This window comes from Carcharhinus amblyrhynchos, unplaced genomic scaffold (genome assembly GCF_965287045.1).
Source record: "Carcharhinus amblyrhynchos unplaced genomic scaffold, sCarAmb.v2.hapA scaffold_45, whole genome shotgun sequence".
Lineage (NCBI taxonomy): Eukaryota > Metazoa > Chordata > Chondrichthyes > Carcharhiniformes > Carcharhinidae > Carcharhinus > Carcharhinus amblyrhynchos.
The window spans coordinates 504,031-529,902 of NW_027649786.1; the positions used below are offsets into that span (position 1 = coordinate 504,031).

A 25,872-nucleotide genomic window follows, 5' to 3' on the forward strand; every position below is an offset into this window, starting at 1 on the left:
CCATCCAGTCTGCACCCACTCTCCCAAAGAGCATCTTAGCCAGGCTGATGAAGATGTGACATTTATTCCTGGGGGCTGCCTGGGGGAGACTTCAGGTCAAAGTGAGTGGAAACAGTTAGTGAATGATCAGAGACAGTGCCCGAGGTTTGTGTCAGACTCTTACTTCAGCCCTTGGCCCAGGATTTGACTCAAAACAACAACAATTTCCATTTGGACGGCAGCTTCAGCAGAGTGAAATGTGCCAAGGTGCTTCACGAGATGATTATCAAACACAATGTGACACTGAGACACATCAGGGCTGTGGGTCGGGTGCAGGAAGGTGGGATTAGGAAGGGCACCTGGGTGTCCTCAGAGTGGCACGGACAAGATGGGCCGAATGGCCTCCTGTGCTGTAACTTTTCAAAGGTTCTGAAGTGACCACAACACAACACCTAGAAAGTGACACAGCCTAATTCAGTTCGCTTTCTCTTTGTTTATAAACCTTTGATCTTCAGTAAAAGAAATTTATTGTCCTAGCAACAATTTACATTCTTTCCTGCTCTGATCAAAAGTCTGTGAGAACAATTTAAATGAAATCTGCCCAGATTAACTTCTGTCTTTGCTCTTTATTAGAATAATGTAAAAATATGTCGACATTTTTACAGGAGCAAAGATTGAATGAAGCCTGTCGTGGTGGTGATTTCTGGAATAAAATTAGTGAATAAATCTTGTTTATCAGTAATCTGTTTAGATTGCTCATTTTCTCCGCCCCTTTCTGGGTGTGGTTTAAAATGCTGCTGTGGGAAACTGAAAGTATTTCACTGAACATTCGTCACCATTTTACTCAGAGCAGAGACAAGGTGATCAGCCTGTCGAGATGGAAGATGAACTTTCCTGTGCTGTTTGCCACAATCTGTATAAAGATCCTGTTTTAATGGACTGTGATCACAGCTTCTGTCGATCCTGTATAACCCAGTACTGGGAGAAAGCTGTCACTGCCTCCTGCCCCATCTGTAGAAAAGAAACTTCCTCCAGGGATCTGAGACCCAATCGCACTCTCTCCAACATCGTGGAACTGTTTGTAAAAAGTGACAAAGGTGATAAAATTCAGCAGGAATGCAGCCGTCACCAGGAGAAGCTGAAAGTTTTCTGTAAAACTGACAATCAGCCCATCTGTGTCGTTTGTCAGATTTCAAAAAATCATCAAAACCACGAGATGCTGCCAGTGGAAGAAGCTGCTGAAGAGTTTAAGGTGAGGAGATCCTGTGTAAAATAAAGAAACAGATAACATGACAGATATCTTTGCATCCTCTTTGGCCACAGGTGAGGTTCAAAAGGACTGAAGAATGGCCAATGTTGTTCCTTTGAGAACAGAAACAGAGACAATCCCTGTAATTACAGGCCAATGTCAGTGGTGGGGAAGCTGTTGGAGAAGATACTGAGAGACAGGATTTATTCACATTTGGAAATGAATGGATTTGATGGCAGCATGGTTTTGTGCAGGGAAGGTCATGTCTCACCAACTTGATTGAGGTTTTTGAGGAGTTGACAAGAATGATTGATGAGGGGAAAGGCTCTGGATATTTTCTATTTTCTATAAAATGTTGTAAGGCATTTAACAGGCTGCTACAAAAGGTAATGTCTCATTGGATCTGGGGTGTGCTGGCTAGATGGATACAGAACTGGCTTGGTCATAGAAGACAGAGAGTAGTGGTGGAAGGGTGCTTTTTGGAATGGACATCAGTAATTAGAGGTGTTCCACAGGGATGAATACTCGGACCTTTGTTGTTTGTAATATATATATAAATGATCAGGAGGAAAGTGTAAGTGGTCCGATAGTAAGTTTATGGATGACACAAAAAATGGCTGAGTTGCAGATAGTGATAGGGGTTGTCAAAGGATACAGCAAGATATAGACATATTGCTGGCTTTGGCAGAGAAATGGCAGATGGAGTTTAATCCGGACAAATGCAAGATGGTGCATTTTGGAGGATCAAATTCAGATGCAAACTAGGTAGGAAATGATTTGGTTTGATTTATTATTATCACATGTATTAGTATACAGTGAAAAGTATTGTTTCTTGCGCGCTATACAGACAAAGCATACCGTTCATAAAGGAAACGAGAGCGTGCAGAACGTAGTGTTACAGTCATAGTGAGGGTGTAGAGAAAGATCAACTTAATGCGAGGTAGGTCCATTCAAAAGTCTGATGGCAACAGGGAAAAAGCTATTCTTGAGTCAGTTGGTATTTGACCTCAAACTTTCGTATCTTCTCCCCGAAGGAAGAAGGTGGAAGAGAGAATGTCCGGGATGCATGGGGTCCTTAATTATGCCAGCTGCTTTTCCGAGGCAGCAGGAAACATTGACAGTGTCAATGGATAGGAGGCTTGCGTGATGTATTGGGCTACATTCATGACCCTTTTGTAGATTCTTGCAGTCTTGGACAGAGCAGGAACCATAACAAGCTGTGATACAACCAGAAAAAATGTTTTCTGTGCTGCATCAGTAAAGGTTGATGAGAGTCATGGCTGACATGCCAAATTTCCTTAGGCTTCTGAGAATGTCGAGGCATTGGGGGCTTGCTTAACTATAGTGTCGGCATGGGGGGACCAGGACATGTTGTTGGTGATCTGGACACCTAAAAACTTGAGGCTTTTGACCATTTCTATTTTGTCCTCTTTGATGTCGACAGGGGCCTTTTCTCCATTACATTTCCTGAAGTCGATGACTATCTCCTTCGTTTTGTTGACATTGAAGGAGAGATTATTATCGTTGCAAAGTTCACCAGATTCTCTGTCTCATTCCTGCACTCTGTCTCATTACTGTTTGAAATCCGACCCACTATGATGGTGACATATGCAAACTTGAAACTTGAGTTGGTAGGGAATTTGGCCACACGAGGAGGCTGAGAACATAGCCTTGTCGGGCACCGGTACTGAGAATGATTGCGGAGGAGGTGTTGTTACTTATCCGAACTGATTGTGGTCTGTTATAAAACATTAGTTAGGCCACATCTGAAGAACTGCGTTCAGTTCTTACTGCTACACTACCGGAAGGACATGGATGTTTTGGAGAGCGTGCAAAGATGATTTACCAGGATGTTTCCTGGTCTGAAGTGTTTTAGGTACGAGGAGAGGTTGGATTGACTTCACTGTAAAGACGGGGGCTGAGGGTGACTTCATAGAGATCTATTAGGAGTCATAGATAAAGTGAATAGTCAGAGGCTTTTTCCAAGGGTGGAAAGGTAAATTACAAGAGGGCACAGGTTCAAGTTCAGAAGTGGAAAGTTGAAGGGAGACGTACGGGGAAAGTTTTTCACACAGAGGGTGGAGGGGGCCTGGAACTCACTGCCAGTGGAGATGGTGGAATCAGGCACATTAGCAAAGTTCAAGGTACATCTTGATAGACACATGAACAGGAAGCGAACGGAGGGATAGAAACCACAAATGGGCAATAAGCAGTAGGTCTAAATAAGGATTAGGAATCGGTGCAGGCTGGATGGGCTGATGGGCCTGTTCCTGTGCTGTTTTGTTCTTTGGAATCCTGAACAGGGAACATAGATTTGGGTTTTATTGTCTCTCAATTTTTATCATTTAATTACTCAGTCTTTCGATGAACTGCCAGTTGTATTGCTGCTTCAGAAACCAGGCAGAGATTTTAGGGTGTGTTTAACTTCCAAATCTGAATCTGCCCTCATTCAATAGTAATTTGTTCTTTTGAGACTTTAACAATTTAGGTAATAGGAGACAATAAGAACTAGGAGCAGGAGTAGGCCATCTGGCCCCTCGAGCCTGCTCTGCCATTCAATAAGATCATGGCTAATCTTTTCGTGGACTCAGCTCCACTTACCCGCCTAGTCACCGTAACCCTTAATTCCTTTACTGTTCAAAAATTTAGGAGGCATAGATAGAGTGGATAGTCAGAGGCTTTTTCCTAGAGTGAAAAGGTAAACTACAAGAGGGCACAAGCTCAAGGTGAGAGGAGAAAAGTTGAAGGGAGACGTACGGGGAAAGTTTTTCACACATATGGTGGAGGAAGCTTGGAATGCACTGCTTGTGGAAGTGGTGGAAGCAGGCAATCTAGTGATGTAACTCAGAAAACATTTATTAAGCAACAAACATAATATTTAACAAACTAGGCAGTGACTTTCCTGACTCAACATGGTTCTTCCTGATTCAGTCTCATGCAGAATGTAACGTGTGGTCCAATCGCTCTCTCTCTCCGTCTTTGTCTGTCTCTATCAATTCTGAGTTCTGCTCTTCTCTCTCTCTCTGTCTGTCTCTATCAATTCTGAGTTCTCCTGCTCTTCTCTCTCTGTCTGTCTGTCTTTGTCCATTCTGAGTTCTCCTGCCCTTCTCTCTCTGTCGGTCTGTCTCTTTCAGTTCTGAGCTCTCCTGCTCTCCGTTGGGTAGCAGTCTCTTTGGTTTCAAATTCAGCAGTTCAAAGCTTTTCATTCTTTCAAACCACAGCCCATCTGCCTGATTAATCATGTTTTTGAATTCTGATTGGCTTGAGCAGCACACTATCAGTCCCTGATTGGTTTAGATCGTAAAAAGTCTGACAACACCAGGTTTTAGTCCAACCGATTTATTTGATAATAGACTCACAAGCTTTCACAACCCGAAAGCTTGTGAGTCTATTATCAAATAAATCGGTTGGACTAAAACCTGGTGTTGTCAGACTTTTTACTGTGTTTACGCCAGTCCAACGCCGGCATACCCACATCATGGTTTAGATGGTGCAGGATCAGTTTCTGATTGGTTTGTCAACATCTATTGATCATTTCCTGTTGACTTCTGATTGGCCCTCTAATGTGTCAATTGTTTGTGGGATCATTCCTCCCTTTATATCTTTTTGTGTCATTTTATTCAATTTTATGATTTTCCACTGAGATTACAGATGTCTTTAGATTGTTTCGGCAGCCATGTATTTGGTTTTTTGATTTGATTTATTATTGTCACGTGTATTTAGCATACAGTGAAAAGTATTGTTTCTTGTGCATTGTACAGACAAAGCATACTGTTCATAGAGAAGGAAAGAAGAGAGTGCAGAGTTTAGTCTTACAGTCATGGTTAAGGTGTAGAGAAAGAGAAGGATTTGAGATACAAGCTTGTATTCTGTCAGTAATACTCAATGTTTGGGCTCTTTTTCCCAGGTGCCTAATTGATGTAAAGATATCAATATTGTTTGTTCAGTAGAGCTCTCATTAAGACAGATGTTTATCAGTGTGCTTTGAAAGAACAAATTTGTAATTACCTGTTTTTGTCGTATCTGCCAGTGTTTGATATGAAATAATTAAAAATGAGAGAACTGAGTGGTGCATAGCCTTACAAAAATCACAAACTTCCAGAAATTACAGGAAGTGTATATGTATTTTATATAGAATCAGCGCAGAAAGATTATTAATGTGTTAAAGTTGGTTACAGGACACACATATAAAAACAGCAGAATACATTCTATGTTCATCGAAATAAAAGTCAAGAGAACTACATTGTTATAAAAACTGATTACAGAACTTAACAGAACCAAAGATGATTACTTTTAATACTAAAGTGATCAGATCACTTCAACAGCAAAGACAGAGTAATGAAAAGGTTGCCACATGGTGGGTTACATAACCAGTTAGTGGAGCTTTATTACAGAGGTGTTGCTTGCTTACAACCCCAGATAGAAGCAGGGGAAAATCTTCCAAATGCCTCTGATAATATCACCACGTATTCATGTGACACACTTTACACCAAAACATTGGTTTAAAATACATAACATCCCTTCCCTTTTACTCCAATAGCATAACTACTGACATTAACTTTAACGCTGATTCACTATGAACAATAATTATTTTACCATATAAGAACATAAGAAATAGGAGCAGGAGTAGGCCATCTAGCCCTTCGAGCCTGCCCTGCCGTTCAATAAGATCACGGCTGATCTGAAGTGGATCAGTTCCACTTTCCCACTTTCTCCCCATAATCCTTAATTCCCCTGTCTATCAGAAACCTATCTACCCGAGACTTAAATATATTTAGCGAGGTAGCCTCCATCACTTCAACAGGCAGAGAATTCCAGAGATTCACCACCCTTTGAGTGAAGAAGTTCCTCCTCAAATCTGGCTGTGTCCCCTAGTCCTGCTATGTTTTCTAAGCGGGAAGAATCTCTCTACCTCTACCCTATCCATCCCCTTCATTATCTTATACGTCACTATCAGATCCCCCCTCGTCCTTCTAAACTCCAATGAGTACAGACCCAGTATATTTAGTCTCTCTTCATAGGCCAACCCCCTCATCTCCAGTATTAGCCTAGTGAACCTCTTCTGCACTCCCTCCAAGGCGAATATATCCTTCCGCAAGTGCGGCAACCAAAACTGCACACAGTACTCCAGCTGTGGCCTCACCAGTGCCCTGTACAGTTGCAGCAAGACCTCCCTAGTTTTATATTCTATCCCCCTCGCTATAAAGGCCAGCATCCCATTCGCCTTCTTGATCAACTGCTGCACCTGCAGACTGGGTTTTTGCGAATCGTGCACAAGGACCCCCAGGTCCCTCTGCACTGTAGCATGTTGCAGCTTTTTGCCTTTTAAATAATAATCCCTCCTACTATTATTTCTGCCAAAGTGGATAACCTCACACTTGCTAACATTATACTCCATCTGCCAGGTCCTCGCCCACTCGCTCAGCCTATCCAGATCCCTCTGCAGACTTTCCACACCCTCCACGCAATTTGCTTTTCCACTCATCTTCGTGCCATCAGCAAATTTCGTCACCCTACACTCAGCCCCCTCCTCCAGATCATCTATATAAATGGTAAACAGTTGAGGCCCCAGCACCGATCCCTGCGGCACTCCACTAGTCACCAATCGCCAACCAGGATAGCACCCATTGATACCAACTCTCTGCCTCCTATTAGACAGCCAATCCTCTATCCACGCTAACACCTTACTCCCAACTCCGTGCACCGTGACCTTCTGTAGCAACCTTTTGTGAGGCACCTTATCAAACGCTTTTTGGAAATCTAAAAACACCACATCCACCGGTTCCCCTCTGTCTATTGCACTGGTCACATCCTCATAGAAATCTAATGAATTCGTCAAACACGACTTCCCCTTAACAAATCCATGTTGCATCTGCTCGATCAAACCATTCTTTTCTAGGCGCCTCGCTATTTCTTCTTTGATGACGGATTCCAGCATTTTTCCAACTACAGACGTTAAACTAACCAGCCTATAGTTCCCTGCCTTTTGTCTGCTACCTTTTTGAAACAGCAGTGTAACATTAGCCGTTTTCCAATCTTCTGGCACTTCCTCGGAGTCCAGCAAATTTTGATAAATAATTACTAAGGCATCCACTATCCCCTCTGCCATTTCTTTCAGAACCCTGGGATGCATTCCATCCGGTTCTGGGGACTTGTCCACCTTCAGTCCCATTATTCTATCAAGCATTACCTCTCTAGTGATAGTCATCACATTCAGGCCCTCAACTCCTACCACCCTTACCATCCTTCTATCTTTAACAGCCTGCAAGCTATTCGTGTCCTCCTCCGTGAAGACCGAGGCAAAAAACTAATTTAAAGCCTCAGCCATCTCCTCATCGCCCACCGCTAAATCCCCCCTCTCATCCTCCAAGGGTCCAACATTCACTCTAGCCAGCCTCTTCTTCTTTATAGATTTGTAAAAATTTTTACTGTCATTTTTTATATTTAGTGCTAGTTTAGCTTCATACTCTATCTTTCCTTTCTTTATCACCTTCTTAGTCATTCTTTGATTTTTAAATCTTTCCCAATCTTCTAATCGCCCACTATTTTTAGCCACTCTGAACGCATCAGCTTTGAATTTAATACTCTCCTTTATTTCCTTTGATAACCATGGCTGGTTATCCCTTCTCCTACAGTCCTTCTTTACCATCGGAATATCTTTCTGCTGAGAACCGAAAAAGATCTCCTTAAAAATCCTCCCCTGTTCCACAGCCGTCCTACCAACCAATCTGCGCCCCCAATCTACATTTGCCAATTCCGCTCTCATCCTATCATACTCCCCTCTGTTCAAACAGAGGACACAGGTTCGGGATCCTACTTTCTCATCCTCCATCTGCATCAGAAATTCAGTCATACTATGATCACTCATCCCAAGAGGATCCCTCACAAGAAGGTCCCTAATTCTACCTGCCTCGTTACACAGTACCAGATCTAAGATAGCTCGTTCCCTCGTAGGTTCCGTCACATACCGTTCAAGGAAACTATTCTGACATCATTCCAAGAACTCTTCTTCAAGCCCACCGCGTCCGACTTGGGTCATCCAGTCAATATGCAGATTAAAATCCCCCATAATTATTGCTGTTCCATTTCTGCATGCATCAATTATTTGCTTGTTTATAGCCGGCCCCACCTCAAAGTTATTATTTGACCCCCAGTTACTATTCCTTATCTCCATCCACAATGATTCCACGTTTTGCTCTTTGGAGCCTATATCTTCCCTTATTACTGCCCTGATATTATCCTTAATTAACAGAGCTACCCGACCCCTTTTTCCCTCCCGTCTAAACACCTTCCTAAACACCTGATACCCCGGGACATTCAGTTCCCAGTCCCTGTCACCCTGCAACCATCTTTCCGTAATGGCCACTAGATCATATCCATTTGTGCTGATTTGCGCCATCAGCTCATTCACTTTGTTCCGAATGCTTTGTGCATTCAGGTAAAGTGTCTTTATACCAGCCTTTATGTGGACCTTATTTGTAGAAACACTACTAACCTCTCTCATACCCCCTACTCCTTTTATTAGTGGGACATCCTCAACATTTACCTGTACACGTACCCTCTCCTTTACTTTACATTTTGTAATTTCGCCCCCCCGCCCCCAATTAGTTTAAAGCCCTATGTACAGTCCTAGTTATACGATTTGCCAGGACTCTGGTCCCGGCACGATTCAGACTAAGACCATCCCATCTGAACAGGTCCCATCTTCCCCAATACTGGTGCCAAAGCCCCCTAAATTCAAACCCATTCCTCCCACACCAATCCCTGTGAGGATGTAAAGAGGTTTTTTTTAGTGTTGTGGGTGTGTGCTTTGGGAGCTTTGTAGTATTGTATGTTGTAGGCATAATCAGATAATTGCAAGTTTTGTAGAACAAAGAATAATGGCTGCTGATCATTTTACTGAATGCAGTCACTGACCGCCATGTGGGAAGAAGCGATGTGCAGCAGAGAGTGATCGGTTAAATACGAGACCTGGTGTTGTGTAATGAGGCAGGTAGAATTAGGGACCTTCTTGTGAGGGATCCTCTTGGGATGAGTGATCATAGTATGACTGAATTTCTGATGCAGATGGAGGATGAGAAAGTAGGGTCCCGAACCTGTGTCCTCTGTTTGAACAGAGGGGAGTATGATAGGATGAGAGCGTTTTGCAGCAGAGAGTGATTGGTTAAATACGAGGTAAGTATGAATGGAGCATAACTACCTTATCTGGAAAAATGTGTGTTGGAAATGAGTGATAGGTTGTTCCCTTCATGCATGCTTCAGCGGGAAAGGAGTATAAGTCCTTTGTGTAATCGTAGTAAGTTGTGTCTTTCTACAGTGGAGTGGGTATCACTTACCCACCTCATGTTAGGTGGAGGACCAACCCGACGTTGTAAATCACTTGCAATAAATACTTTAAAATATAACTGGAGTTGAATTGATTATTGTTGAACCGAGCCTGATGAGTTATCACCTGAGCCACCCATTCATCTCCTTAATCCTATTTACCCTGCGCCAATTTGCACGTGGTTGAGGTAGTAATCCAGAGATAACCACCTTGTCGGTTCTGCTTCTTAATTTGGTTCCCAGCTTTGCATACTCCCTCTGCAGATCCTTAGTTCCTATTTTGCCTATGTCATTGGCGCCCACATGAACCACAACGACTGGATTCTCACCCTTCCACTCCAGGTTCTCCTGCAGCCCAGATGAGACACCCTGGACCCGAGCACCAGGCAGACAACACACCCCTCGGTATTCTTTATCATTGTCACAAAGGACAGTGTCTATGCCCCTAACTACACTATCCCCAATTACCACTAATTCCTCTTTACTTCTTCCGCTTTGACCTCTGTCTGCACCACTGTACCGTGGGCAGTTTGCTCGTCCACCTTGCAGCCCTCGTTCTTGTCCACACTTGGAGCAAGAATCTCAAACCTGTCGTGCCGATTCAGGGGCTGAGGCTTTTGGGTCCCCCCCCTCCTTCCTCTCATCCTTCCTCCCCCCACCCCCCTCCTTCCTCTCATCCTTCCTCCCCCCACCCCCTTCCTTCATCCCCACACCTTTCTCCTTCCTCCTCTCACCCTTCCTCCCCACACCCCCCCTCCTTACTCTCACCCTTCCTCCCCACACCCCCCCTTCCTTACTCTCACCCTTCCTCCCCCACACTCTCACCCTTCTTCTTATCCTTCCTCCCCTCAGCAACCCCGAGTTAGTCAGTTTAGGGAGTTTGAATTTCTCTTGTAACCCATTATCCAGGTTACACTCCCCCTCCCTGATGAGCCTCAGTGTCCGAAGCTCAGAGTTCAGCTTGTCTACTTTGAGCTGGAGCTCTTCAAGCAACCAGCACTTACTGCAGACATGGTCACTGGGAAGGACTTTGGGGTCCACCAGTTCCCACATCATGCAGAAACAGCACATCACATACCAAGTATCATTATATACAGTTTTTTATCTTTACAATCAGTTCAAGAGTCTTTTAGATGGATGTCAGTTCCGCTTAGGAAAAACTGTTGTTTGGGAGTCTTTGCTTTCATGCTCTCAATAATCTGTTCACCACTCAGCTCAGGTACATTAGCTGGTAAAATTGTTTCTTTTTCAGCTTCTACAGATGCTGTTGGTCCAACCGGTGTAGAATCTGAATTCAGCTTATTTGTGATCATAGGTTCAGGGATTTCCAAACCTTGAGGGTCATCAGTTTACCGTATAACTGGAGCACTGTGTGCGGTTTTGGTCGCCGCATTTGCGGAAGGATGTATTGGCCTTGGAGGGAGTGCAGAGAAGGTTCACTAGGCTGATACTGGAGATGAGGGGGGTTAGCCGATGAGGAGAGATTGAATAGACTGGGTCTGTACTCATTGGAGTTTAGAAGGCTGAGGGGGGATCTTATGGAGACATATAAGATAATGAAGGGGATAGATAGGGTAGAGATAGAGAGATTCCTCCCACTTAGAAAGGATAGCAGGACTAGAGGGCACAGCCTCAAGATAAGGAGGAGGCAGTTTAGATTGGAGTTGAGGAGGAACTTCTTCACTCAAAGGGTCATGAGTCTCTGGAATTCTCTGCCCGTTGAAGTGGTGGAGGCTGCCTCGCTGAATATATTTAAGTCACGGATAGATAGGTTTCTGATAGACAAGGGAATTAAGGGTTATGGGGAGAAAGCAGGAAAGTGGAACTGAGCCACTTTAGATCAGCCATGATCTTGTTGAATGGCGGGGCAGGCTCAAAGGGCTAGATGGCCAACTCCTGCTCCTATTTCTTATAAGAAATAGGTCCCGCCTGCGAGTGTTGTGGCAGATACCCACCTCTCTCTTATTTAATCATTAACTGAGTTACCAACTAATTCTAAATAAGTATTAAACCTAAACTTTTGTACAACAGAGAGTGAAAGATTCACTTTAAATGGAGTTTCACTTCTGATGAACAACAAAATATTTGTTTAGCATCTTTAATGTAATAAACCATCCTGAGGCCCTTCACAGGAATGTTATAAAGTTAAATGAGCTACATCAGGCAAATTGGGAGAGATGGAGCAAAACTTGGAAGCAGGAAGCAAATCACAGAGGTGGGGTTTTTGGGAATGTTTTCAAGGTTGAGAGGTGGAGAGTCGGAAAAGTTTAGGGAAAAAATTCCAGAGCTCAGGACCTCAGCAGTTAGAAGTGTAGTTAGCAATAGGGGAAGAATTAAAATCAGGGATAATGAAGAGGTCAGAATTTGAGAGCAGATTTCTCAGAACATTGTGGGGCTGAAGGAGATTACAGAAATAGAGAGGAGCAAAGACATGGAGAGATTTTAAACAAAGAATGTGGAAGATTTAAGCTCCTGGAGGCTCAGATTGCCCCAGACAGATGACCAAGAACTCATGAGTGACTTTAGGATAGTTTAAGTGTATTAAGAAATTTAGATATGATGTACAATCTAAACAGGCAGAAAAGGCATACGACCCGAAACAAGTTTGTCTGTTTACTGTATCTTTATATCCATGATGGGTTTTTTTTTACCCGTTGGGGAATAGTGGAAGATTTTTGAGCTGATTATTAGCCTGTTGAACCACATTGAATGCTGCTTCTGTGGCCAACAAGTGCTAGTGTTGGGACTTGAACCCAGAGCTTCTGGTCCATGGTAGGGGCGGTACCACTACACCATAAGACCTCCTGTCCAGAACAAGTGGGGAGAATTTACTGGTCCAATTGGACAAATGAAAGGGAGAATCAGCAGGACAAATCCAACCCGACCAATTTCCGCCCAATCAATCTAATCTCCATCATCAGTAAAATGAGGGAAGGGGTCATCGACAGTGTTATCAAGCAGCACCTGCTCAGCAATAACCTGCTCAGTGACACCCAGTTTGGGTTTCAGCAGGGTCACTAGCTTAATTCCAAAGGTGAGGTGAGAATGACAGTCCTTGAGATCAAGGCTGCATTCGACCGAATGTGGCATCATGGAGCCCTAGGAAACCTGGAATCAATGAGTATTAGGGGGCAAACTCTCCATTGGTTGGAGTCATATCTGGCAGATAGGAAGATGGTTGTGGTTGTGGAGGGTCAGTCATCTCAGCATCGGGACATTCCTGCACGAGTCCCTCAGGAATCCCCATTGTCAATATCCTTGGGGTTACCATTGACCAGAAACTCATCTGGACTTCCACATCTATGCTCTGTCCGAGGCCAGAACTCTCCATTCACCTGACGAAGAGGGAGTCCCCTCGAAAGCTTGTGAGTTTACTCTCAAATAAATCGGTTGTTCTAAAACCTGATGTTGTCAGACTTTTTACTGTGTCTTCCACATAAGCACAGTGGCTGCAAGAGCAGGTCAGAGACTGGGAATTCTGTGGTGAGTAACTCACCTCCTGCCTCCTCAAAACCTATCCACCTTCTACAAGGCACAAGTCAGGAGCGTGATGGATTGTTTGGATGGGTGCATTTCCAACAACACTCAAGAAGCTCGACACCATCCAGGACAAAGCAGCAGACTTGATTGGCACCACATCCACACCCTCCACCACCGACGCTCAGTAGCATATCTATAAATTACTTAGGACGTTATAGAGTTATTATATGGTGATTTCTTACAAATAAAATCCAGGAGTTGTTTAACCAGGAGCCAGTGTAGGTCAGCAAGCATCAGGTAGTGGGTGATTGGAACTTGGTGTGAGGAAGGAGAGGGGCAGCAGAGGTTTGGTTGGTCTCAGGAGGGTAGAATGTGGGACAGCAGTCAGGAGGTGAGTTGGAATATTCTGGACGGAGCAATGGTGTGACTGAACTTTTGTTCAAAATTCAAACTTGACAGGTTTTTCTCTATTGGTCAAGGTATTGCCCTGGGGGAGTGAACCGGGGAATATTTGTTCCTCAAACTTTTGTTTGAATGTAAAAGGTGGGATGTGTGGATATGCTCCTTGTGTCGGTTAAGGACAGGGACTGTGTGTGAATATTTGTGGCTTCCAGTATATCAGTGAGCCATATTGTGAGCCTGACTGATAATCCTAAATTGGGCAATGTAATTCTGAACACAATCAGGATTGTTTCGAAATATTGGTGAACTGCAGATTCAATCCAGGAAGTTACCTGTTACATGCTGCATTCTCCATGGCAATGACTCCAGCAATCAGAATTGACTTGCCAACCATTCAGTACTCTCTTCTCATGCAGTTTAAATTGTTCCCTGACTGTTGGTAATTTCTTGTGAGTTGTCCCATGAGTGCAAGGTGAAAAGTTTTGACAGCATGCCTCTTTTTCAGTAAAACTGCTGAACGTGAAACAAAAAGAGCCTCATAATAAAAGTGTTCAGAGTTTTAATTTGAACATTATGGTATTCAATTTGGGGTATTTAATTCTGAAAATGTACAAACTAATCATTCTTTGTTCAGGAGGAACTGGAAACCGAACTGGATCTGATCCAAGAGAAGCAGGGCGAATGTGATGATATAAAGAGTGACTTTGAGGAAACATTAACCCACATTCAGGTAATTCTCATCTTTTGTTCTACATTTTGTACAGAATTATTGATGTCCAGAATTGTTCTGTGCAGAATTCTGATCTCCATATTGTAAAATGGAAAAGGTGCAAAAGATATATGTATATGATGATCCCAGAAGTCAGAGATTATACCTTCTGGAAAGATCAAACCAGCTGGAAAAAAGAAGCTGTGAGGTGACCCAATTGAATTCTTTGAAATTATGCAAGGGTTTGATGGTGTAGATACAGGGAAAATGTTTTATTTGAAGTTTAAATTCCAAGATAGTCACCAATAAACCAAACTGAGAAGTCAGCAAATTGATCCTCAGTTAGAGATTCCTCTCCTGAATAAATTATCATCTGGTAATCTATTGTCCAATGCAACTAATCTATAATCAATTATTTCACTGCATTCATTTTATTAATATAAAATAAACTCCATCTTCTGAATCATTATCATCTGGTAATCTTGGTCTTGCTGTATTAGAGAATAGTTTTTTCTGCATATAATAACGCATATTCATTTCAATAAAGTTTAAAGTTTTTAAAGTTTACTTATTAGTGTCACAAGTAGGCTTACATTAACACCACAATGAAGTTACTGTGAAAATCCCCTAGTTGTCACACTCCAGCACCTGTTCAGGTACACTGAGGGAGAACTTAGCATGGTCATTGCACCTAGCCAGCACATCTGGTGAAGAAAACATTCGGCATGCTTGGTTTCGTTAGTCAGAAAATTGAATTACAGGAGTTGGACGTCTTGTTGCACTTGTACAAGACATTGTAAGGCCACACTTGGAATACTGCGTACAGTTCTGGTCACTCTATTATAGAAGGGATATTATTAAATTAGAAATAGGGTGGAAAAGATTTACTAGGATGCTACTGGGACTTGATGGTTTGAGTTATAAGGAGAGGTTGGATACACTGGGACTTTTTTCTTGGAGCGTAGGAGGCTTAGGGGTGATCTTAAAGAGGTTTATAAATAATGAGGGCATAAATAAGGTAGACAGTCAACATCTTTTTCCAAAGGTCTGGGAGGCTAAAAGTAGAGGCCATAGGTTTAAGGTGAGAGGAGAATGATACATAAGGGTCCGGAGAGATAAGTTTTTCATGCAGAGGGTGGCGAGTGTCTGGAACGAGCTGCCAGAGTTAGTAGTAGAGGTGGGTACAATTTTGTCTTTTACAAAGCATTTAGACAGTTATGTGGGTATGACTGGTATAGAGGGATATGGGCTAAATGCGGGCAATTGAGACAAGCTTAATAGTAAAAACTGGGTGGCATGGACAAGTTATGTTGAAGGGCCTGTTTCCATGCTGTAAAGCTCTATGACACTATGACTCTATCTTTCGGACTGTGGGAGGAAACCGGATCATCTGGAGAAAACCCATGCAGACATGGAGAAGAAATAAATAATCAGGATTGGGAATTAACAGGATTGGGAATGTTTTTCTCTCTAATATTCTGATATGGACAGAACTGCTTAGGCTGAACAACCTTTTAAACATCCTCATTTGATTTTTCAATCTCACTGATATTTTCTAAAGGACCAAAGTGTAAAGATAGAGAAACAGATTAAAGCTGAATTTGAAAAACTTCACCAGTTTCTCCGTGAGGAAGAGAGGATTGTGTTGGAAGATTTGAAACTGGAGAAAGAGAAAAAGAGTCAGGAGATGAAGGAGAGGATTGAGAAGATAACAGAGGAAATCTCATCGCTTTCAGTCACTGCTCAGGATATTGAACAAGAGCTGAGTGAACAGGACAACATCAAGTTTTTAACGGTAACTTTCTTTATTTTTCTCTACTTCACCGTCTTGAAGAATGAGGAGGTTTTGTCGTCAAAATCTAGAATATAAAACTCACAGCCCAAAATTACCCCAATCACCTGTGACATTTGGATTTCTCTGTCTCACACCCAAGATCACTAATGGCTGTCTTTAACATGGAAATGACTAAATCTGGAGCTTGTTTCTTGTAATATTACAGAGGGATAGTTTCATCAAATTAAACAATGCAGAAAATCAGCTTCATATAGAATGAGAAACCCTCAGAATGGTCAGACCATCTCCCCTGAGTTGGCCTGTGTGATGCAAGTGTCCACTCCCTTCGCCCGCCATAGGAATTGGCACGGGTGAGGGAGCGGACAGTGGGAAGGTCCATTGACTTTGGGCGTGACTTTATGGTTTCGGGATGAGTGAAGCTGCAAAATCCCATCCACGGCAGTTTTTCATGTTTTGGGGAATGTTTTTAAGTTCAGCTTTTTTTCTAAAGGTGATTAGTCTGACTGGAGGGAATACAGTTCAGGTCCTGGGAGAGCAGAATAATTAGTCTTCAACCTGACAAGTGATTAGGTTAAGTAGAGTTAAGTTTGTTTACTTAAGTTCTCCTGGGATTTCAGATTAGAATGACTGACAGGGTTCGGTGATATTGTGGTTTATGTGTAGACCTGGATCTGTAGCAAGTAGAAAAGACTTTTGCAGAAAGGGGTTGAAGTTTGGCAGTTCAGGTTGAAGTTAGGAGAGCTTTGCAGGCTTCTGAAAGCTCTCTTTGAAAACTCCAAGGCTGTCCACACTCATTCTAGCAAATATATTTGTAATTGCTAACTGTATTTAAACTGGTTTTTAAGACTGTAAGAATAATGTTGCTTATTTGGAACTGAAATCGTGATATGTTGGAAAGTAGAGTTGTTTCTTTTTATGTTTGAAGACTGTTCAACTATTAAGAGTTGGTTAAGCTGTTCCATTTTATGAGAGTCACACTTCTACCGTGTTGTGAATAAAACTTGTTTTGACAAAGGATACCTAATTTGTTAGTGGAAAGACTCCTAGAGTGAAGTATCCTTTCCTCACAGTTATGCAAAAATGGAAAATTTGTTGGGGTCTGGTCTGGCTTCATAATATAGGGTTCTGGTCCAGGACTCTAACGGTCTGTGACACGTGATCCAGGATCCACTCAAGCAGTACTTTTGTATCTGCAAAAATATAACGCCGGCATCTCTACATCATGACGATGAAACCCAAGACAGGTAGTGAGAAGCCTGTCTTGTCAGCTTGGATCGGGAATGTCTCACTTGCTGAGACTCTGAATTGGACTTTGATTGGGTTGGACACAAACAAAAAATATATCTTTTCATTAAAGAGAGAGCAATTCATTTCAAACAATAGACATTGGTCATGTTGCACTCTGCAGTGTTTCAATACATTTCTACAGAGTTAGAATTAAGCACACAGTCTGAGGGGTTTGATCGTTACGAGCCCCTTTTGTCAATGGCTGAATGGTCTTACACAATGGCCTTTCTCCATTGTGCCACTGCGGTGGCTGTCCCTGTGAACAGCTCGTAGAGCACAGAGTCCCGTGTCATGGAGGTACTTGGGATGAACCTCAACAAATACCACTACATCTCTCTCCAGACTGTCATGCAAAGGCACATTCCTTGTGACTGTCTCTTTGCCCACAAATAACTTCAACAGTCTGCTCAGGGAACCATCCGACAGGATCCATCATTTCCATTTCCCTCAGGGCCTCGAGGACATTCAATGTAGACTGCTGCTTGATGGACTTATGGATTAAAAAAAGTGCTTTTTCTGGACACATTTTTCTATGAGGGACAGGTGATACAGCATAATTCAACTACTTGGAGCATTCTGTGGAAATGTGACCAGATCCATCCTTTGCAACATTGGGGGTAGGTAGAACCTCAGTACTTGGCAGTACTTTGTATTTGTGTCCTGAGGAACTATATACAGCTTGATTCAGCCATGTATAAAGATGACCATCAGGATGAAGGTACATATTTTCCTCCCTTATCCAGAGATTTGTGAATGGTATCTATTCAGACGCAATCCATCTTGGATCTCCAGATGAATCTGAAGAAGGCTCAGGTGACTGTTATGGGGGAGGATCGGGGTATGGGCCTGACTTGCACCACATACAGCAACCCTAACAGTATCTCACACCTGGTGACCTGGTTTTTGCCTGCAATGGAGAGGGATCATTGATCCCACATGCACAATTTCTACTTTACCTTAGCAATGCGGTCTTTCCAAATATTGGCGCCCACCCCAGCTGCCCTGAACCATATACCCAGCATTTTTGGGTAATCAGACCTGATGGTGAAAGGGACAGAGGACTGGTTGGAATGGTTCCCAACGAAAATATTAAAGTGAATCTCGTTAAACAATAAATTAAATCCAACAATTGGACTTTGTTCAGGATTTTACAATTGGATTGTAACTCTGTGAGTTGTGTTGTGCAGTGAGATTGAGAAATTTGTAATATTGTGGAGTAACTCACAGTCCAGTGAGGACAGGAAGAGGCAGTCCCATAACTTTCTATATTTTAAATGTACTTTTCTGTGGAATTCAGTCTCTTTTTGTGATAAAATGTTCTCCAAACACAAACAGTAATAATTGTTCTTGTTCCACAGAAATTTCCAGATATACAGAAAAGGTAAAATTTACACCCTTGATGTGATTTTTATTTAACATAGAACATAGAACATAGAACATTACAGCGCAGAACAGGCCCTTCGGCCCACGATGTTGCGCCGACCAGTTACAAAAACAATGACCCACTAGCCTATACCAATCCCTTTTCGTCCATAAACCTATCCAGAGATCTCTTAAACGCCCCCAAACTAGACGCATCTACAACTGCAGCAGGCAGGGCATTCCAATCCCTCACCACCCGCTGGGTAAAGAACCTACCCCTGACATCCGTCCTGTAGCTACCCCCCCTTAATTTAAAGTCATGCCCCCTCGTGCTAGCTTTCTCCATCCGAGGAAAAAGGCTATCACTATCCACCCTATCTAAATCTCTAATCATCTTATATGTTTCAATAAGATCCCCTCTTAGCCGCCTTCTTCCCAACGAAAACAACCCTAGATCCCTCAGTCTCTCCTCATAGGACCTCCCCACCATACCAGGCAACATCCTAGTAAACCTCCTCTGCACCCTCTCCAACGCCTCCACATCCTTCTTGTAATGCGGGGACCAGAACTGCACACAGTACTCCAAGTGCGGCCGCACTAGAGTAGTGTACAGTTGCAACATTACACTGCGACTCCTAAATTCAATCCCCCTACCAATAAACGCCAAGACACCGTACGCCTTCTTGACAACCTTATCTACTTGATTCCCAACTTTCAGGGATCTATGTACACACACACCTAGATCCCTCTGTTCATCCACACTATTCAAAGTCCTCCCGTTAGCCCTATACTCGACACATCTGTTGCTCCTACCAAAGTGAATTACCTCACACTTCTCCGCATTAAATTCCATCCGCCACCTCTCGGCCCAGCTCTGCAACCTATCTAAGTCTCCCTGCAGACTATGACACCCTTCCTCACAATCTACCACACCTCCAACTTTGGTGTCATCAGCAAATTTACTAATCCACCCAACTATACCCTCATCCAGATCATTAATAAAAATTACAAACAACAGTGGCCCCAAAACAGATCCCTGAGGCACACCACTCGTAACTGCACTCCATGATGAATATTTACCATCCACCACCACCCTCTGTCTCCTATCTGATAGCCAATTCCTGATCCAACTTCCTAGATTACCCACAATCCCATACATCTGCATTTTCTGCAGAAGCCTACCATGGTGAACCTTATCGAACGCCTTACTAAAATCCATGTATACCACGTCAACTGCCTTACCCCCATCCACCTCTTTGGTCACCTTCTCAAAAAACTCAATAAGGTTAGTAAGGCACGACCTACCTGCTACAAAACCATGCTGACTATTTCTAATCAATTCATTACACTCCAAATAACTATAAATCCTATCCCTAATAATTTTTTCTAAAACCTTGCCCACAACAGAAGTAAGACTCACCGGTCTATAATTCCCGGCAAAGTCTCTGTTCCCCTTCTTAAACAATGGGACAACATTCGCTATCCTCCAATCCTCCGGGACTACACCAGAGACCAATGACGACCTGAAGATCTGAGCCAGAGGCTCTGCAATCACCTCTCTAGCCTCCCAGAGAATCCTAGGGTAGATCCCATCCGGACCAGGGGACTTATCTATTTTCAGCCCCTCAAGAATTTCCAGCACATCCTCTTTATCAACCGTAATACTGTCTATTTTACACCCCTGCAACCCAATGTCCTCCTCAGCTATATTCATGTCCCCCTGCGTGAACACCGAAGAGAAATATTGGTTCAATACTTCTCCAATCTCCTCCGGTTCCACACACAACTTCCCCCTGCTGTCTGTAACTGGCCCTAATCTTGCCCTGACCAACCTTCTGTTCTTGACATACTTATAGAACGCCTTAGGATTCTCCTTAATCCTATCAGCCAAAGTCTTCTCATGTCCTCTTTTAGCCCTTCTCAACTCACTCTTCAACTCCCTCCTAGCCAATCTAAAGCTTTCTAGTGCACTATCTGAGCCCTCCAATCTCATCCGAACATAAGCCTCCTTTTTCTTTTTAACCATCGACTCAACTCTTTTAGTGCACCACGGTTCCCTAGATCTACCAAATCCACCAATTTCTAACATATTTCTCCCCCAGCCTGGAATGATCCAACACTGACCTTTATCTCCTGTTTCAGAGTGAAGCGAACTCTCCCAGAACCACAGAAGGTTTACCCTTTAATAAATGTGGGGAAGTACATTTGCTCACTGCAGTACAGAGTGTGGAAAAAGATGCTGATGGTGATTAATACAGGTGGGTGTGAGCTTCCTGACACCAGCTATTAAACAGCTGTCTATTATTAGTAGAAGGACTGGTCGCTTTAAAATAAATATATCATTGTATTTGTAACGGATTAGATTTTACTTCAGTCAGTTTTCTGTTAAAATACAGAATTGTTTGATCATGGGGGCGATTTTCCAACCTCACCGCGCCTGGCGCGCATTGTGCCACTCCCAGAAAATCGTGTGTGGGATTAAAAATCAGTTTCACACTCAGTGCCAAACTTGCAATCATCCCGTTCACTTTCTAATGGAGCAAACCGGATTGCACTCAAAAATTCTAAGTGCTGAATGAGCAGAAAGGAGCTGTCTTTAAAATAAATATATAATTGTATTTGTAACAGATTAGATTTTACTTCAGTCAGTTTTCTGTTAAAATACAGAATTGTCAGGTCAGAGAGTCACAGGACCAGCTCCACCTGCTGAACACTCAACAGTATTGGGAAGGGATATTGTCCATTCAACCTCCTTTTGTGGATCATTAATCCAGCATTCTGTTTTTCTTTTTCCCTTCTTCCAGAAAACTAGAGCCATCAACATAAATATCTCATCCCTCAGGGTGGATTCCTGCCCTGCATCCTCCCCCAGTTTCCCAAACACCCTGTACGGTACAAGTATGGGCTTCTCCCGGATAGTTGAGATGAGCTGTGAGTTTAGGGTCATCCATTCTGTTTATCTTAATGTTTTTCCCACTTAGCAATAAAGTCCAGCTGGTTATTCTGACACTAGATCCTGTTCCTTCTTTGATTCTTCTGTCGAATTTGTGTTGGATTGTGGTGGGTCAGTAATGTAAGAGACTGGGTGTGGGTGAAAACAGTAAAATGTTTCACTGTCCAACAGCTCACTAACAAATGTCCCTCACAGGTGGAAAATCCCTTTTCCAGGTCTGCTGGGACTCTGCTCACATCCGTTCCGGTCACAAGTGACTGTTTGTTTCCTGCAGAAGGACTTCACTGAAACTGATGTCAGTGGCTGCAGCTTCCAGATAAAAGTCCTTGTCGGGGTCCACAGCTCCCAGAGCTGGGCCAGTCTGCAAGTCCATTTTCAGTTTAATGAAAGCCTTTTCACATTTGTCATCTCAGTCCCAATACTCCCTGTTCCACTAGGGAGGCTACTGCCTTTTCCAGCTCTTTCTCCACGATCTTGAGGAAAGTCTGTTGGTTTCGCGGCTGGGACACGGGGCGGGATGATTTTCCCCAAAAACTAAGCTCCCAACAGGTGGGAACACGGGAGATTTTGCCATCTGTGTTTTGGGTGAGTTTAGTTGAATGAATTTGCGGCACTGAGTGTATCACAGAGTCAAGGGATTTCCGTTGGTGGGGCGAGTGCACATGCACTGATTTCTCAGTCTGCCGGGAGATTGGTTGACAAGCGCATCCCCCCCTCACCTCCCCCGGTCGCCTGATGGTCAGATGAATCTACTCCCGTGTTGGACACTCCTGTCTCTACTACCTTTCTCTCCCTCCACTATAATATCTACACATTGTCTATCACACTCATCATACCCGAGTGGACAAGGATACTCAGGCTGGGTACAGTCCCTTCCTGCTGAATTTCCCGGGACACCCTCTCCCTGGGCCACGTGGACCTGACCCTGGGGAGTGTTTTCGTGCTGACACCATTTCATTCATCTGTGGGATTTCTGGAAACTCGGGGTGTTTGTCTCGGGTGTCTCTTGACTCCGAGTCCCCTGACTCTGGCCCTTCATTGGTTTCCTCCACTCTCGGACAAACTGTCCACTTCCCCCACAATTGAAACAGGTCGGGATGATCTGCTTTTCCCCGGGTTTAAAGCGCTTCCCCTCTCGCTGCCCCCTCGGTGGGGCCCCGTCATCAGTGACTGGAGTTTCCCTCCGCTGTACAAGGGGAGCCACAGGTTTTGGTGGATCAGGGGCTTCTAACAGGGGCTGCCGGACTGTCCGGTTTCTAACTCACTATCCCTCAAACTGAGGAACACTCACTTCGCCAACCAGCCCCGGGGACACGGCACAGACTAAACCACCATTGACTTGACTCTCTCGCTCTTTAATCCGTCTCTTGTATTCAGCACGGTCCAAGTGTGGCTGCTTGTTTCTGTAACAACCTGATGTTGCCTTCACTCCGTCTCTCTCTCTGTCTCTCTCTCTCTGTCTCTCTCTGTGTTTCATGTCCCTGTTCTCCCAGTCCAGCTTTCTCTCTCTTGCAGCCATTGGACAGGATGGCAGGTCCCTCCGGGTCGCATCAGGACACAGGAGGGGAGGCACCTTCAGGGGTCGCATTCGTGTCACCAGCAGACGAGCCCCCCTCTCTCTGCCTGTCGCTCTGTCTCTCTCTCTGTTTCTCTTCCATCGTTTTTACAGATCCCTCATTCAGTTCTCCTGGGGTCTGGCCCCGCCCCTCCACAGTAAAAAGTCTGACAACACCAGGTTTTAGTCCAACCTATTTATTTGATAATATACTCACTAGCTTTTGGGGTTACCCCCTTCGTCAGGTGAATGGAGAGTTCTGGCCTCAGACAGAGCATATAAAGCACAGACAGTTTAGAGATTACTGATTAAAATGCGAATCCTTACACCTAACCTGCTGTTCAAGACCTGAAGTGGCTGATAATGTGAGTGGAAGGAGCACTGATCACAGTTTAAAGAGATGTGTATTGTCTCCAGACAGTACAGTAAGTGAGGTTTTGCAAACCCAGGCAAGTCATGGGGGTTACAGATAGTGCGACATGAACCCAAGATCCCTGTTGAGACCGTCCTCATGTGTGTGGAACTTGGCTATCAGTCTCTGCTCAGCGACTCTGCGCTGTCGTGTGTCGTGAAGGCCGCCTTGGAGAATGCTTACCCGAAGGTCAGAGGCTGAATGCCCATGACCACTGAAGTGTTCGCCAACAGGAAGGGAACAGTCTTGCCTGGTGACTGTCGCCAGGCAAGACTGTTCCCTTCCTGTTGGCGAACACTTCAGTGGTCACGGGCATTCAGCCTCTGACCTTCGGGTAAGCATTCTCCAAGGCGGCCTTCACGACACACGACAGCGCAGAGTCGCTGAGCAGAGACTGATAGCCAAGTTCCGCACACATGAGGACGGTCTCAACAGGGATCTTGGGTTCATGTTGCACTATCTGTAACCCCCATGACTTGCCTGGGTTTGCAAAACCTCACTTACTGTACTGTCTGGAGACAATACACATCTCTTTAAACTGTGATCAGTGCTCCTACCACTCACATTATCAGCCACTTCAGGTCTTGAACAGCAGGTTAGGTGTAAGGATTCGCATTTTAATCAGTAATCTCTAAACTGTCTGTGCTTTATATGCTCTGTCTGAGGCCAGAACTCTCCATTCACCTGACGAAGGGGGTAACCCCGAAAGCTAGTGAGTATATTATCAAATAGATAGGTTGGACTAAAACCTGGTGTTGTCAGACTTTTTACTGTGTTTACACCAGTCCAACGCCGGCATACCCACATCCCGCCCCTCCACCCAGAGATACGACCGGCCTCTGGCCATGCCACGCTCCCCCATTCGGGCCCTGCCCCCGCCTAGCCCCGCCCTGGCTCCGCCCCCAGCCTGACCCCGCCCCCCAGACTGTCTCCATTTCTCTCTCTCTGTAACAGGGTTTCCTCAGCCTCACTGCAGGGTGTGGTGTCCGGGTAAAACCTTCCCCCCGGGCAGTGTCTTCCCCTTTCCCCTGTGCGCTGTTTAAACTCTTCCCCGGGGGATGAATTTCTAATTCTGGATCATTGCTGATTTTCCCAATCACTAACTGGCTGTGAAAGTTACAGTGAGTCTGACTAACATTTTATCCGTGTCCATCTGTTCCCAGCTCCAGTCACCTTCGACCCTAATACAGCCAGTCCTTACCTTCTCCTGTCTGAGGACCTGAGCACCATGAGATACACCGGGAAACGGCAGCAGCTCCCCGACAATCCGGAGAGATTTGATCCCTGGCCCTGTGTCCTGGGATCAGAGGGATTCACATCAGGAAAACATTCCTGGGAGGTGGAGGTGGGAAACAAGACTGACTGGGAACTGGGTGTGGCCAAGGAATCCATCAGTAGGAAGGAGGGCATCACCATCAGTCCAGATAACGGATACTGGGCAATGGCACTGGAAGAAGGGAATGAATACTGGGCTTGTGAAGAAACGCTGAAACGTTTAGATCTGAGTGTGAAGCCGAGAAAGATTCGAGTCTGTCTGGATTATGAGGGAGGGAAGGTGTCCTTTTATAACTCGGATAACAAGTCCCATATCTACACTTTCACTGGTACATTCACTGAGAAACTCTATCCTTATTTCTATTCAGGTCTCAGTGATGGGGATAAAAACACAGAACCCCTGAAAATCTGTCCCCGGACAGTAACAATCCAGGAGGATGAGGGTTTTATCCCTTCATCCAAATAAAGACAGTTTCATGTCGGTGGGGGTGGGGGTGGGGTTTGTTCCTCTGTGGAAGAGGGGTTGGGGTCCTTCGCAGATCCTGCCCCCCTCCCATTATCACACACTGTCAGCGGGGGCCGTCCATTCCTCGGGAGGGTGAGACGGATTCCTCTGGTCCGGCCTGTACCTCCCGGGGATGTGTGAGGACCCCTGCCTGAGGGAGGGCCGGAGGATCCACTCGATGTAATCCAGTCACTCGTCACCAAGTCAGACACACTGGAGGCTGGGACGGGCGAGGTCGATGAGGCTGAGCCCACCCGGACACGGGCTGATATCCCCCAGGACCTGCTCAACCTGATCGAGGAATCGATTAAAAAGACCCCACAGACTGGGTCACTGGGTGGGGGAGGGGAAGGCCCCACACACTGGGTCACTGGGTGGGGGAGGGGAAGGCCCCACACACTGGGTCACTGGGTGGGGGAGGGGAAGGCCCCACAGACTGGGTCACTGGGTGGGGGAGGGGAAGGCCCCACACACTGGGTCACTGGGTGGGGAGGGGAAAGCTCTTGACAATGGGTCACTGGTTGGGCACGAAAAGGTCCCACACACTGAGTCACTGGGAGGGATGGAGGGCCATAAAACATTAG

The 25,872-nt window shown here is 44.6% G+C and overlaps 1 protein-coding gene across 1 annotated transcript; it reads left to right on the forward strand.

The window, feature by feature from the left end:
- Nucleotides 1–856: 856 nt before the first annotated feature.
- On the forward strand, nucleotides 857–25,249 carry LOC145337282 (zinc-binding protein A33-like). Its single transcript, XM_080182074.1, has 6 exons — nucleotides 857–1,231; nucleotides 14,070–14,165; nucleotides 15,706–15,939; nucleotides 18,585–18,607; nucleotides 20,731–20,846; nucleotides 24,672–25,249. The coding sequence occupies exons 1-6, from the start codon at nucleotides 857–859 to the stop codon at nucleotides 25,247–25,249; spliced, it is 1,422 nt and encodes a 473-aa protein (XP_080038200.1).
- The last annotated feature ends 623 nt before the right edge of the window (nucleotides 25,250–25,872 follow it).